Below are 13793 nucleotides of genomic sequence, written 5' to 3'. Positions count from 1 at the left end.
ATTATGAGGAAGAAGGGGGGGTTGAAGGGCGAGAGATGGAGGACGAGTAGGGTGTAAGTGTTGGACCGGAAGGGGTGAGGGTGTGGGGGGAGGGGGTGTTTTTTGTCTTAATTGAGGCCATTTGGACTGCTCCGCTTTCTCCACAATTGAATTGATGGAAAGGAACTTGACTCTCCAAAATGGCGATTGGTGAGCCGGACGGACTGGAGGGGCCTCGCGCCTCTGTCTGCTGACTGTAAAAAAAAATGAAGCAATGAAGCAAGAAAGTGAACTTTAAAAAAAAAAAAAGAAGAAGAAAAAAAACATGAGGCGGGGTGGATCCATCCAAGTCAAACAAACATAGTCTACTCTAGTGTTTAAAAAGAAGAAGAAAAAAAAAAAGAAAGTAAAATGATAGCTTCCTTTCTTTGTGGAACAATTATCGTGGAAACATTTCTATATTGTTAGAAGTTTATCATTAACAATTTTATCTTTGGCAGCTGTATAGTTTTTAAGTTAAAAAATGATGATGGTGCACTTTTTACTGTACTTCTCACTTCTATGTTGTTGTTGTTGTTGTTGTTATGGCAATGATTGATTGATTGATTTATGATTATGATGATGACGATAATGACGACGTAGCAATTAATGAAATTTCCAACAACATGAAACTGCCTATTTATGCCGTTTTAGTAGGTCGGGTCTCTTTTTTACACACTCTAATTGTCGTTTTAGTTCGTTTTTTGATCGGTGGTGTTTGTTTTATGTTGTCTTCCTTTTCTCTTTTTGGGTAAAAAGCATGCGCACAGTGCAGATTAAAAAAAAGAGAACATTCATAAAAATAAAACCGAGGAAAAATGTAATAAACATGATCGCGTTCTGCATTTAATGTGAAGTGTCTGTTATGAGTCGATGAGGGTGGATTTTATGGTCACTCAATTATTTATTAAGAAGAAGATACAAGTCCGAGGTATTATGACCACTCTATAATCAAAAACATTGGACAAAAGAAAAGAAATGCTATAGGAGTTGCTTCCCTCTTTCCATTTCTATTCTATTTTATTAACCCTTTCTCCTCTTCCTTTCTTCCCTCGCCTCCTCTCCGTTCATCGCTCTCATTCCCTTCCTCCCTCTCTCTCCTCTCTGTTCACTCTGTCAGCACCCAGACTGATAAAACCGTTCAGTTCACGAGGCCAAACATTTAAGCCACGACTCGGAAATCTCCTCTTAAAACAACACACACACACACACACACAACCCACAACCTATCCAAACATCCCTTTATTTATGGCCTGGTCCTCCACCTCCACTTACATTATTCCAGGCCTCTAGATTCACTATTACACAGCCTTCCATCATCATCACAATGACTAGTTGAGCTCGGATTGTTTCCATCTGGGAAGATCAAACACACTGAGCATGCGTATTTAACCATGCGTATTTATCTTCAGACGTTGAACTTCAGCTTGTTATTCAGACGGTAGGGGGAATCCCCGGTGTCATCAGAGAACTAAATATTGGTCTGATCATCTTTCCAGGAAACAGACGTATTGTTTTTCATTGAAAGCTATAGGAAGTCGAACACAGCCCTGTGTATTTTTTGCATGTTAGGGCCTTTCAGACACACAGAGGCTGCAGACGTTACAGAGGCTATACACACCGAGCTGTCTCCACCAACAGTAAGCTAAGAGGCCACATGAATGCAGTCCGGTTTCATTTTTGACATTGCTCTTGAAGGCCTTCCCCACTTGTTGTCGTTATATTGAGCAATTATGTAGTTTTGCACTTCCATAAAGCTTAAGGACTGATCATAGATTTTAAAAATGATCAAAATATTAGCAATAAAGCCCAAGATATCCTAAAGTTGGCCCATAGTATGGGTCAAGTTCCAAAAACACTGGAAGTCTGATCTACAGTCCAAGCCCAGATGCTAGATGATGTTATTATAGACTGTTTTCACAGGATGGGTCTTAGTAATGAGTAAACAAGTGCCCATTTAAGTTGTCCAATTGACACCTTATGGCTTGGTTTGGTGCAATGACAACATTGTAACATATGGATAAAATATAACATATGCTTTGTCAGGGATATAGAACGAGGAAGTCCTGGATGTATTTCCGTTGCTGTCCACCAACCTTTATCAGGAGGGAGACAGGCATTCAATGTCTGACATTGAAACTCCAACTTGTCAAATCTGCGCATGGCCAAAAGAAATGTCAACCACAGGGTAGCTTCATTATGTGCATATACAGTATATATGTCCCTAAACGGACTAGTGTTCATATGTTGGAACCACACCTGACCCCAGGTTATCTGCACAAATTTGACTACACAGCTTGAATTTTCACCATGTGAGCACAACATGATAATTAATTAGTCGATTACTCGATTCAGCATATTCTCACAAATGTCATTCAATCAAATGACCAAAAGCCAATTGACACAAATGGACCTGGAGGGGTGCTGGTCGGTAACTTTAAATCTACTGTATGTCTCCAGAGGTGACAAACTTACTTACAGCTTACAGTATATTGTTCTTTATTCTCTGCTGCATATTGATCAACGTGTTTCTTAACGACTTCATGTATTCTGTCTAAAATCTGTTCTATGTCAAAGCAAAAACAGGGACACGTTTTTTTTTTTTTTTATTCAAATCACATCTGCTCAGTCGGATGAGAACAAACTGTCTGATTCTAGTTGAGTGGACATGTGATGTGAGTCCAACGTCCTTTGTTCCAATGAGTCAACAACAGGGACATGGCACTTGCCCTTATGGAAAAGTAAATGACTTTGTGGCCCCGTGAGGACAAGATGTCTTACACACATCCAAGCGTTACGTTTCCGGTGTGCAACAAACATAGGCTATATTTAAAAGACCTTGATGAGAAAAGCAGAAAAGTGGAGTTTACGCAAAATTACGCACATATATTAAAACTGTTTCTTTAGCGTGTGCGCGCGTGTGTGTGTGGCTTAAACTACTAACTTTTTCTTTCTAATCCTTTAATTGTCTCACATCTTCCCCGTTCAGGACAAATCAAGATTTTTACGCACGTGTAACTTTGGCCTGTTAAACATTACACTCAGTACAGAGATTGCACCCTGCTGAACTATGTGCTACGCGGCGGGGAAAGGTTAAAATCACGGTATAATGATCTAAGGATCTAGCACGCCAGGTGAGTTCCCTCTGTCGGCAGTGCCAAATCAGAAAGGCGGGTGCGATTTATCTTGAATGGCCTGGAGTATGGAGACACGCCGGCAGCATCAGTCATTAGAAAATGTTCTTCTTCCTGTTCTTCTTCTCTTGCAGGACATTATAATGGGTTCAGCAATATGTTTCTTCTCTTTAACATCCAACACCATCCTTCGCTTGCTTCTAACACAGGCTTCTAGTTTTGTTTGCCTAGCTTGCAGCTGCAATATTTCAAGAACGACGACTCACTGGTAAGAAATATGAACCTGTAATTCTTATGTTTGGATAATGAGTTGAATTAAAGTGGAGTGCGGCCTCTCGTAGCCGCAGCAGTTGCAATATTTCATTGTGAGCCTTATTGCAGAATGATTACCAAAGTGACGTTTGACTGCTTCTATAAACGTCCCTCTCTTCTGTAATGCTGCGTATCCATGTTTTCATCCATTACTCTGCCTGCAGTGACCAGTCAGCTGCGACACACTGTACAGTGGGAGCAAAACAACAGCCCGATTTGTTCTGCTTGCGTGGGACCTTTTCCCCTGCATGTGTGGTCTCTCTACAAGGTATGCAGGGATAGGACGACGTTTGTGGAAAACAGGGGAAAATCCATCTCCTCTTTTAGTCATGTCTGCGACTTTTGCACGTGCCTCGAGTCAATCCCTTCCAAGTCCAATCAATATCACATCTAATGGTGTTTTCCGCTTTTTGCGCACGACTTAACCCGCTCCCAACCCAGCAAGCAGGACAGTAAAGATTTAAGTGCGAGCTGGATGTTTGTCAGCCTCAGCCGTTTTGTTTTCCAGCTCTACATGCGCTCAGTGATTAGTGGACACGTTCCGAGCTGCTGAGTATTGATTGTATAATGTAGATTGTATGGTGTGCTCTCTCTGTGTGTGTGTGTGTGTGTGTGTGTGTGTGTGTGTGTGTGTGTGTGGGGGGTAATAGGTGGCAGCGGTCACTCTCTGTGTGTTGCATTCTAACCATTATAGCCTAATATTGCATCCAGGGGGAAACCCCGGCGGCCATTGGGCATCTTGACATCACATGGACCCGAGGTCACGTGGTCCGCGAGGCTGAGGGAGGCGAGGGGGAGGAGAAAAGTGGGGTGGGATGATTTTTGTATGTGTAAATCTAGACAGTAATGCCCCGCCGATAATTCACGGTGCCTCGTATAAAGTCGACATTAAATCGCCCCGGGCCTACAAATCACCGGCGCCAAATTATGAGTTCACTTGACTTCGCCAACGCGCTGTTTTCCAAATACCAGCAAGCCGCTGCGAGCTGCTCCGCTCTGCTCTTCACAGATTCTCCAAATTCTCCCTTCCCGACTTCCTCTGCTGCTCCTGCCGTGTCTTCTTCGTGCGCCCTCGTGTCCAGCGGATATCACCTCCATGTCTCCAGTGGGAGAGGCGGCGGAGAGCTCCCTCTCCCTCCCTCCTCCTTTTCTTCATCTCATTCCTCCTCCTCGTTCCCCCCCTCCCCTTCTTCCTCATCGTTCTGTGTGTCTCTTTCGGGACTGAACCGGAGCAGCGGGAGTGTGGAGCCCAGCGCTCAGCCTTTTATTCCCGCTGAAGTGCGCACAAGAGGGGCTTTTAGCGCGCCAGGAGCCGGGCCGCTGAGGTCCTCCCTGCAGGGATGCGCCGCAGAGCGGTTCCCCGATCGGCCTCAGCTGCTGAGCAGGCTCCCTGAGCCGGCCTGCAGGAGGCAGACTTGCCCGGAACAGCAGCAGCAGCGGCGGCAGTTAAACGAAGAGGAGCTGCGGATTTACCCCTGGATGAAAAGCTCAGGTGAGGAGAGAGATGAGGTGGTAGTGGGGATGGTAAAGTTATGAGGGGTGGTGAGGAAGGCTAATTTGTGAGGCCTCACAGGTGAGAGAGAGAGAGAGAGAGAGAGAGAGAGAGAGAGAGAGAGAGAGAGAGAGAGAGAGAGAGAGGAGGGGAGGTGAGGTAAGGGGGATGACGATGTTTATACTAATAAGAGTTGGGAAAAGAGGGATGAGGGCCGGGATGGGAGGTGATGGTGTGTGCATCAGAGAGAAGGAGAGGGGGTGTATTAGTTCGACCCAATAATTATGTTAAACGCTCTTTAAACTGTTGGCCCGGTTGCGCAGCGGCCACTGCCGGTAGCTGAACTATGCCTGTCTGTTTCTTTCTCGCAGACACTTTTTTTACAACCTCTCTCTCTCTCTATCTCTCCCTCTGTCTCTCTCTTTGCAGATCTTTTATGGCTCTGCGACCTCCATAAAAGCATAATTTAAGACTTGGTGAATATTCATTAGGTGATATTGTGTTTCAGGAGGGGACAGGGGAACGCGGGGGTGGCTGGAGTATTATACCAAATTGTTTGAAAGTGAAGAAATCATCCAGAAAAAAAAACTCTTCTTCCTCCTTCCTTCCTCCCGGTTCTGATGGTTATCGCTCATATTCAGTGTTTGGCTCAGCTCTGCTCAGCCTCTCCGTCCTGATAGTCTTGTGTTTTCTGTCTTGTGTTTCAGCATTGACTGGCCCACTGAAAGCCCATTGTGCTATTGTACTGTCACCACAATCCGCTAATACTACACTATAAATAAGCAGATGGGTTTGATCTCTGAATGCCTGCCCTTTCCCCCGATTGTAAAGCGGCTTTGTGCGGCAGCAGCGGCTTGGTGCTGAATGGATGCGGGGCCTCGGAGCCTCGAACCACAATAACCACACACACACACACACACACACTCCACAAAGAACATTTTGTATGCGTTAAAATACTGAATGGTAGCGCGTAAAACTGTGAAAATGGTGAGAGTGTTTGTTAGTGGTCCAAAATGGAGGAAAGGTGAAGGATATGTTGCATTCAAAAACAGCAATTTGGAACGAGGAAGGATACACGAAAGACAAAAATATATATATATATAGTTTTCATGGCGTTTTATATTAGATATTTTTGCGTAAATCTGGTTCATCACACGTTTTTTTCCTTTCAATTCAATGATGATCTTTGTTTCTACTCAGCAGACCTCCCACACACAGAGAGACTACAGAGCTCAGTCTAGTTCACTCTGAAATGATTTTTGGAGAAATCGGGTCCCTCATTAGCAGGAGCCTCCTGGCAGCTACTGGACAGCTTTTCGCGGTCGCCGCTGCAGGCTTCCTCATTAATTTCCATCACCTTACCATGCTCCAGTCCCACTGAGTGTGTGTGGGTGTGTGTGCGCGTGTGTGTGTGATAGAAAGTGCATTTTATGCCAAGACTGTGTGATAAAGATGGAGAAAAAAAAATGAAAATTCCTTCGTGAAATTATAAGTAGTTTGTGTTTCAGGCTCATGTCGAACTAATTCGTTGGGACGTTTGCTTTGAAAACCAGAGCTGAACATTATTATGAACTATTATAAAAATGTTACAAGGGGAAATAAAATGAATGCTACATTTTCATGACCTTGATATGAGGAAATCCATTTTAAAGTTATGAAAAGATAGTCATATATATTGACAATGTTCAGATTGATTTCATCACACGAAATAAAATGAAATCAAATAAAATAAAATACACAGTCAAAGGATAACAAATTATCTTTATTACAGGAACATAGAAAATAAAACATACACACACACACACACACACTCTGGAGGGAGAGTGAAACGTGTGTGTGGAGGGCCAGCCAGCCATAATGAATTTATAGATTTTAATTTAGATCCGATTCCAGTCGAAGGCTTGGAAGAGAAAAAAGTCCCGGATGTTCCCGTTAACAGCGATGAATGAGACAAACGCATGAGCGCTTATTAAAGCAGGCGCTGCTGTCACATGGACGCGCATGTGTACGGCTAGATAGCGTATATATACCCATATAACATACACATGTGTGCGTGTGTGTGTGTGTGTGTGTGTGTTAAAGAGATAGAGAGATAGATAGAGCACAATCAAGTCACACAACTCGAGCTCGAGCACCAACAAATTACCGCCGATAGACACACACACACACTCACACACACACGCACACACACGGGCACACACACACACACACACACACACACACATACACTGCATAGAATCACCTCGCTATGCAGCATAAAGGAAATGGCACACAGATAAGCACACAAACTTACACGTACTCAATCGCGCACACTCCCACGCTGCTGACACTCAGTCACCCACACATACTGACCGCTGCCTTCAATAAAAAATAGTCAAACGCAGACGCAAGCGGAGGCGTTGCAGAATCACACGAGGAGGAAATAAATGTAAAATCGCAGCAGCTGATGAGAGTTGTGTTTGAGTTCACTTATTTCAGAGGATTGTGGGCTTTGTAAAGATATTTCATCATAAACCATGCCAATGTTGAAGAGAGCCACAAATACAGTAGCCTAACAGAGAATTATATGTTTTGTAAATCTTTATTTTTATTGTTACTATATATATTTGTATTTTACTTCCCCTCTCTCTAAAATCAGTAGCCTGTATTGTCAGGGACGAAAACAACTCTTCGAAAATATGTTTTCATCACATATGAATATGAAATGGATTCAATAAAACAAAAGAAACATGCAATGGAAAGTAGGGGTCAGTGGAAATGTCTCAAAATAAATAAGTAACACAATACATAAAAAAGACGTGTCTCTGATATGTATTTTTTGCGATAAAAATAAATTTTATTAAATGTGACATGCAGGGATTCAGAAAATAAAAGTAGATCTGCAGCGAGAAAATACATCAATAGGCTACTGTATTTTTGTGTGTATGCAAGAGAGTAACAGTAAAATGAAAAGCGTTTGTCGTACAGGACCATAGCCAGAATTTTAGAAAGTCCCCTCATCCACCTCCCCCTCCCCATTTTAAATTAATATATCTAAAGTTATATTATATACCCTCAATTATATTTTATTATATTATTTCCCGACATGAGGGTTTAGATGCTGTTTCAAAGCCATCCCTTGTAGACCTTTTTTGATCAGATATTTTCTGTTATGAATCAGAACTACATATCTATATTGTAAACCTAATATGTTTTGTAATAAAAAAAATCGAAATATATTCCCAAAAAGAAGGTCTTCAATACTCAATTCTCAGCCCTTTCTTTTATTGTTTAATACATATATTGATTTGGGGGACTACACGTAAGCTATAGGTTGTCATCCTGTAAAATACCCAACATATGTGTATAAACATGAGTTTATAGCTTTCTAAAATCCCCAACTCTTGCAGAAAATACAAAGGACGTGCCTTCAGTATCCTCCGTAGTAATTCCAGCAGTCCTGCACTGAATGTAATAAAGCTTTTGCCTGCAGTGCCATTTTACAGCCGGGTCAGTGTGTGCATGGAAAGCTTGAAAATCAATATCAAAGTAAATCCAATTTTCTTTCTTCAACTCATTTACACCCAGAAAACAGACAGTTGGAGGCTCAGGATTTATTTTTACCAAAGATTTATGCCAGACATTGGGAAACGTATGTGTGCTGCGAAAATGTGCTGGTCCATGTGAAAAGAAATCATGTTTTTTTTTGTCTCATAGTCTTCTCCTAAACAGAGCTCAGCTGCAGTGGCCTGCGCTTATTGAAGAAGTTAAAACATTTAGACTGAAAGGTGTCCATCACTCTGTATTTCCTGTGTTTCTATCCTTGTTGCTCCTCTCCTCTCTTCACTGTCTGGTCTGCTGAGGATTCCAACAGAAATTCTTCCATCACACATTTATGAGCCTTCACTAAACACCAGCTTAATGCTGTTAAAGTACGCGCAAACAGCCACGAAGGCCAGGGTGATTTCTTTACAGGCTGGTCATTTTTTTTTTTTTTTGCTGCAGTGTGAGCCTGAGTGTGTTTAAAGGTTCCATGGTAGAAATGCACAAACCAGAAACCTAAAGGTGTATTGTATCTGTTTTTTGTTTTTTTTGTGAAGAGTCTGAGAGTTCCTAATGTTAAAAAGAAAAGACGTTCAAAACATGCCAGGCCTGAACAGTTCAACGGTAGCAGCCAATACTCCAACCCCTGTCCCCACAGTGACACCTCAACCGACTTATGAGAATCCCAGAGATTGAGCCAAGGAGTTTTCTTTGGCAGAGAGAGGGAGTGTGGACGTTTGTGTGGCCGCCAGCCGACCTCTGAGCTGTGAAACTGTGACCCAGTTTCTCCTTAACCTTCAGGCGCTGCATGACCTGTGAAGACAGAAGGTCAGCGCGGCAGATTCCGTGCTGTTACTCAGCACTGACGCATGCACATATCACATGAGGGGCAATGCATTTCTTTCTTTTTCTTTCAATCAAATTAGTGATGCTCTTACACAGTGATTCCCAACCAGGGGTAGGCCTACATATACCCTAGGGGCTACTTGCCAGGGGGTACATGAAAAGATTGCATTTATAATTTGAAAAAAGTTGAAATTATGATTTGATCGAAAGAATATATATCCACATTTTAACATGAATTAGCAAGCACAGAATTTTAGTTAAAAGTAATGACTAAATGGTAAAAAAATAACTACCATAATGACTGAACAGGACCGGTTATAATAGCTAGAAGTTGACAACAGTTAGCTAAAAGTAATGGCTTAAAGTAAGGTTAATGGCTATATGGTTGAAATGTTCAGCTTGTAGCCTAGAACGCTAGCAGTAGTACGATTACTGACCAAACCAATCTAAATATTGACAGTTCAATTGTATGAAATGATTACCAGTACACATTTTTATATAATAAATAGTGTTATACATTTGGAACATACATTGTGAATTAATGAAAGGGTACACAAGTTAATCTGACAGGGCCGACGGGGTACCTCAGAACCAAAAAGGTTGGGAAGCACTGCTCTAGCATGCCTGCTGCAGCAGCCTGACTCTCAGCCTGTTCTGATGGGTCTATTTCGGCTCACTTTATTTATTCAGGGGAACTGCTACTGGAAGCCCCTTCCGGAGTCACATCGTGCACTCTTTTCCACCTTGAATTCCCCTTTTAATTATGTAGTTGACTCAAACCTGTGTACACCTCCTTTAAGTCTGTGAAGTAAATATTGAACACGGGCCCAGACAGACAGCAGCTGGACCAACAGTGTGTAACCACATCTTTAAGGTGTTTACAAAGCCACAAGTCAAATGGGTTTGCCAGGAAATGGAGGTGGCAACGCGTGGCTAGCAGGTTTGGATTGATAACACCAAGGTACAAACAGGCAGTAGGCTCAGAGGTCATTCATGGAAATCTTTGCTAAAAAACAAACAAATGCTATGAGGCTTTTATACACTGTGATAAAACTGAGAGAGACAAATAGTTTTCTTCTCTCTTTTTTATTTTTTCTTTATTTATTTTGTTTGGAAATGTAATGAAAACTGATATTAGTGAGTAGCAATGCATCCAAATATTTCTAATAGTTCAGTAGTTTGTGGCAGCCAGTGGCACAGGGACACTTTACAGTTACTGATGTTGCATCGCCCGATAAAGGTCCCATTTTCCAAAATGTTCTCCCAAATGTCGTCCCAGCTCACTGTTGATATGTTGGCGAACTTTCAAACTTCCTTTGACATCCTTTCATCAAATTGGGGATGCAAACAAGCAAAACAGAGAGGAATGTTAGAAGTAAAAATACTAGTTGTAAATCACAACTGTAACACTGAATTTTTAGATGACAATTATAGGATGATAAGTTCAAAACATCAAATAAAAGACTGATTATTGTAAGTGGAATCTTTGAGAGTGCAAACAGGCTGCAAATTGAATGAATCAGTGTGCTACAGTCTCTTTTGTCCCCTTGGAAGTTTGTTGTTCTGGGAGCTGCCTGATTCAGCTGCATACTGCCAAAGATGTAGCCAAAAGCCTTTATTTCATTTTCCCAATATTCTGACTTAATGAGACACACTTTTAACTCCTTCTATCATAATTTTGACTTAATACTTCAATGAAATTTTTTTTGCTACTCCTACTATTTCATCTTCTATTTTTTGCTAGAACAAAAAGGGAAAGAAAGTATCTTGAAACAAAATATTGAACACTGAAGCCAAGTCAAGTCAAAATGATGACCTAGGATTACGAGTGTAAACTGAAAAGCTTGACTGTGCTGGTAAATAGACTATTCTTGGAGCAAAATAGTTCACATTACCTTAACCCTCTTGTTGTCCTCAGGGTCAAATTCTACCCGTTTTTTTTTTTTTTTTTTTTTTTTTAAAGATTCTAAATCAGAAATGTGGGTTTCTTTCAACCAAATTTCTCAAAAATAACACGGATGGTTCCATACAACGCTTGTTGCAAGTCAAATGAAGGATCATTTCACTACATTCATTGATTTGGGGTGTTTTATTACATTTTAAAGCATTTGGAGAAAAAAAAAAAAATATTGAATTGGTTTTAAAATAGTATCCTGACTAAACTTGAAAATGCGTTCCTATGATCTTAACTATTGGTCAAAATAATTCAGAATTTCAGCCTTATATCTCAAAAGTTATATATATAATTTCATATTAATGAAGTTCATTGACCATTAGTTCCACACAAAAAAAAGTGTAAAACTGCTGCTAAGAAGTTGGTGTTAGTGGTGGGAAAAAAAGCAACAAAAACGTTGTAAAAAAAATCGCCCCAAAAGTATTCATTTTTGATCCGGGAGGACAGCAAGTTGCATGGTCGACTGTAAGCCATAATTGCTGGAAATTCTTTATAATTTCACCAAAACAGGAATGCATAGTTACAATATGCATGATTAATCTGCGACTTACTTTGAACCGGGTGACTAACTTAGACACATATGTGTTCTTGCAGGTGCCGAGAGAAGGCGCGGGCGGCAGACGTACACGCGCCACCAGACGCTCGAGCTGGAGAAGGAGTTCCACTACAACCGGTACCTCACGCGGCGGCGGCGGGTAGAGGTAGCGCATGCGCTCTGCCTCACGGAGCGGCAGATCAAGATCTGGTTCCAGAACCGGAGGATGAAGTGGAAAAAGGACAACAGGCTGACTGAGAGCGGCTCCCCAACAGCACCGCTACCGCCCGCGGAGGAGGAGGAGGAGGAAGAAGAGGAGGAGGAGGAGTGATAACAATGACTACTGGACACTTTAACATATCCTAACACTTTTTTTTTTAACTCTTATTTCTCGAATTAAATCTCTAACTATTAAGGTGACGAAATAAAAAAAAGGTGATATTTTCTGTTTGATGAGCAATTTATGCGTAGGGGAGACCGGGGAAAGTTGTAACATTTTTGACATTTCTGTGTGTATCTTGGAGCTCTTTTAAGCCAGTGCGTTCAAAATGTGATACAAACTAATTACATATGTCAGCTATTAAATGGCGTAGCTGTTATCTCTCCTACCCAAACTCAAAACGCAAGGTTTGCTTTACAGTTACTAAAATATATTGAAACATATTGCTCCTGATATAACGTGTGGAGTTCTTCTCAAAGGTCCCATACTGTTGCACCACAGGAGAAGCTTCTGTCGTAGATGAGGGCTGGAGATCCATATACTGTAGCATGTCTTATGTTATGGGGACGCTTCACTTATCTGATCTGCAGCAAAAAAAGGGACAACATACTTGATGGTGAGTGAACCAGCAGAACTTATGATTTCTGTGAATACAAAGCCGAGCATTAGTGTTAGAAATGGCTCCAGTGTAGCAGATGGAAGTGGCGTCATTCAGTTATTAGAATATCATACTCAGCCTGCTCCATTCATCACTGTCACTACAGAGCTGTGGCCAGAAATGCAGCAGAACCCACCCACCAACAAAACTCAGCACAAAAGCATTCACAAAATATGTTCTTTGTATTATTTACTGATTGAATTATATATTTTATGTAAATCTCATCTATTAGTGATTAGTGTTTCTAAATGGTATGTAATTCTGGTGACAAGTTTCAAATGTTCCCTTTTCCTTTATTTTGTTTTATTCTTAGCCCTATTATTGAAGAGATGACCTGCTCTGACTGTCACCAGTTTGCACCTGTGTTTTTGTGTGGCTTTGATTCTGTCCCTATTTGGTTATATTCAGTTATAAGGCTGCTTACCCATGGATACACTGGGTACACTGAAAGTCCACTGAGTTCAATAGAGGGATACAGTTGAACCAATAAGGTCCTGTCTGTTATGTGTTTGCTTGTACATGAAGTCTAGATGTCTTGGAATAATGATGTGCTCTTTTTTTTTTTAAATAACTATTGGTTGTGTTTTTCTGTATTTGCACCTGTGTTTTCATGTTGCCTGAGACATACCGTACATGTTCAGACTATACAATGTACTTGTAAAAAATAAAAACGTCAACTGCAATGAGTGTTGTCATATATTTTAGATACGTCTCCCTTTCATCTGGAAGTATAGGTAGATTGTAATGTTGTGGTCCTATTGGAATATGAAACTACAGTATGGCATGCACCTACAAAGACTATACAATCACTGTTACACTGTCAAGAAGAATAATAAAGACAATAATAAGTCTTCACACACATAAGTCATCAATAACAATAACTTCAACACGTCGTTCACTAAATCTGGAACATGGAGCCATGTGGGCTTCGGCTGCACTTATTTCTTCCAGCCATGCTTTACTTTTGGTTGAGTTTCTATTATCCAGCCAATGTTGGAATGAGTAGCTAAGTTGGAAGAGAAAATCCTGCCTGCCTCACAAAATACCTAAATTAATAGAGAATTTTTGTGTAAAAACAGTCTATAGAGACAAATAAAACCTG

General features: G+C 41.2%; 1 protein-coding gene across 3 annotated transcripts; it reads left to right on the top strand.

Annotated features, from left to right (window-relative positions):
- Positions 1–2936: 2936 nt before the first annotated feature.
- hoxb7a (homeobox B7a) lies at positions 2937–13374 on the top strand. Of its 3 annotated transcripts, XM_028598646.1 has the most exons (4): positions 2937–3152; positions 3287–3420; positions 4700–4956; positions 11873–13374. In XM_028598646.1, exons 2-4 carry the CDS (start codon positions 3296–3298, stop codon positions 12142–12144), a joined length of 654 nt encoding a protein of 217 aa, XP_028454447.1. In that variant the 5' UTR covers positions 2937–3152; positions 3287–3295; the 3' UTR covers positions 12145–13374. The 3 variants fall into 3 exon arrangements, with proteins under 3 accessions (XP_028454447.1, XP_028454446.1, XP_028454445.1); XM_028598645.1 differs by lacking the exon at positions 2937–3152 and having other exon boundaries at positions 3167–3420; XM_028598644.1 differs by lacking the exons at positions 2937–3152; positions 3287–3420 and having other exon boundaries at positions 4131–4956.
- The last annotated feature ends 419 nt before the right edge of the window (positions 13375–13793 follow it).

This window comes from Perca flavescens, chromosome 15 (genome assembly GCF_004354835.1).
Source record: "Perca flavescens isolate YP-PL-M2 chromosome 15, PFLA_1.0, whole genome shotgun sequence".
NCBI lineage: Eukaryota > Metazoa > Chordata > Actinopteri > Perciformes > Percidae > Perca > Perca flavescens.
The sequence above is the reverse complement of the archived record's forward strand: the minus strand, read 5'-3'. Positions and strand labels throughout refer to the sequence as shown.

What these genes read in the sequence shown, in the direction of transcription:
- hoxb7a (XM_028598644.1), top strand. Translation starts at nt 4,392, where the DNA reads ATGAGTTCACTTGACTTCGCCAACGCGCTGTTTTCCAAATACCAGCAA. An exon ending in CCCCTGGATGAAAAGCTCAG is followed by an intron (nt 4,957 to 11,872) that starts GTGAGGAGAGAG and finishes GTGTTCTTGCAG; the next exon opens with GTGCCGAGAGAAGGCGCGGG.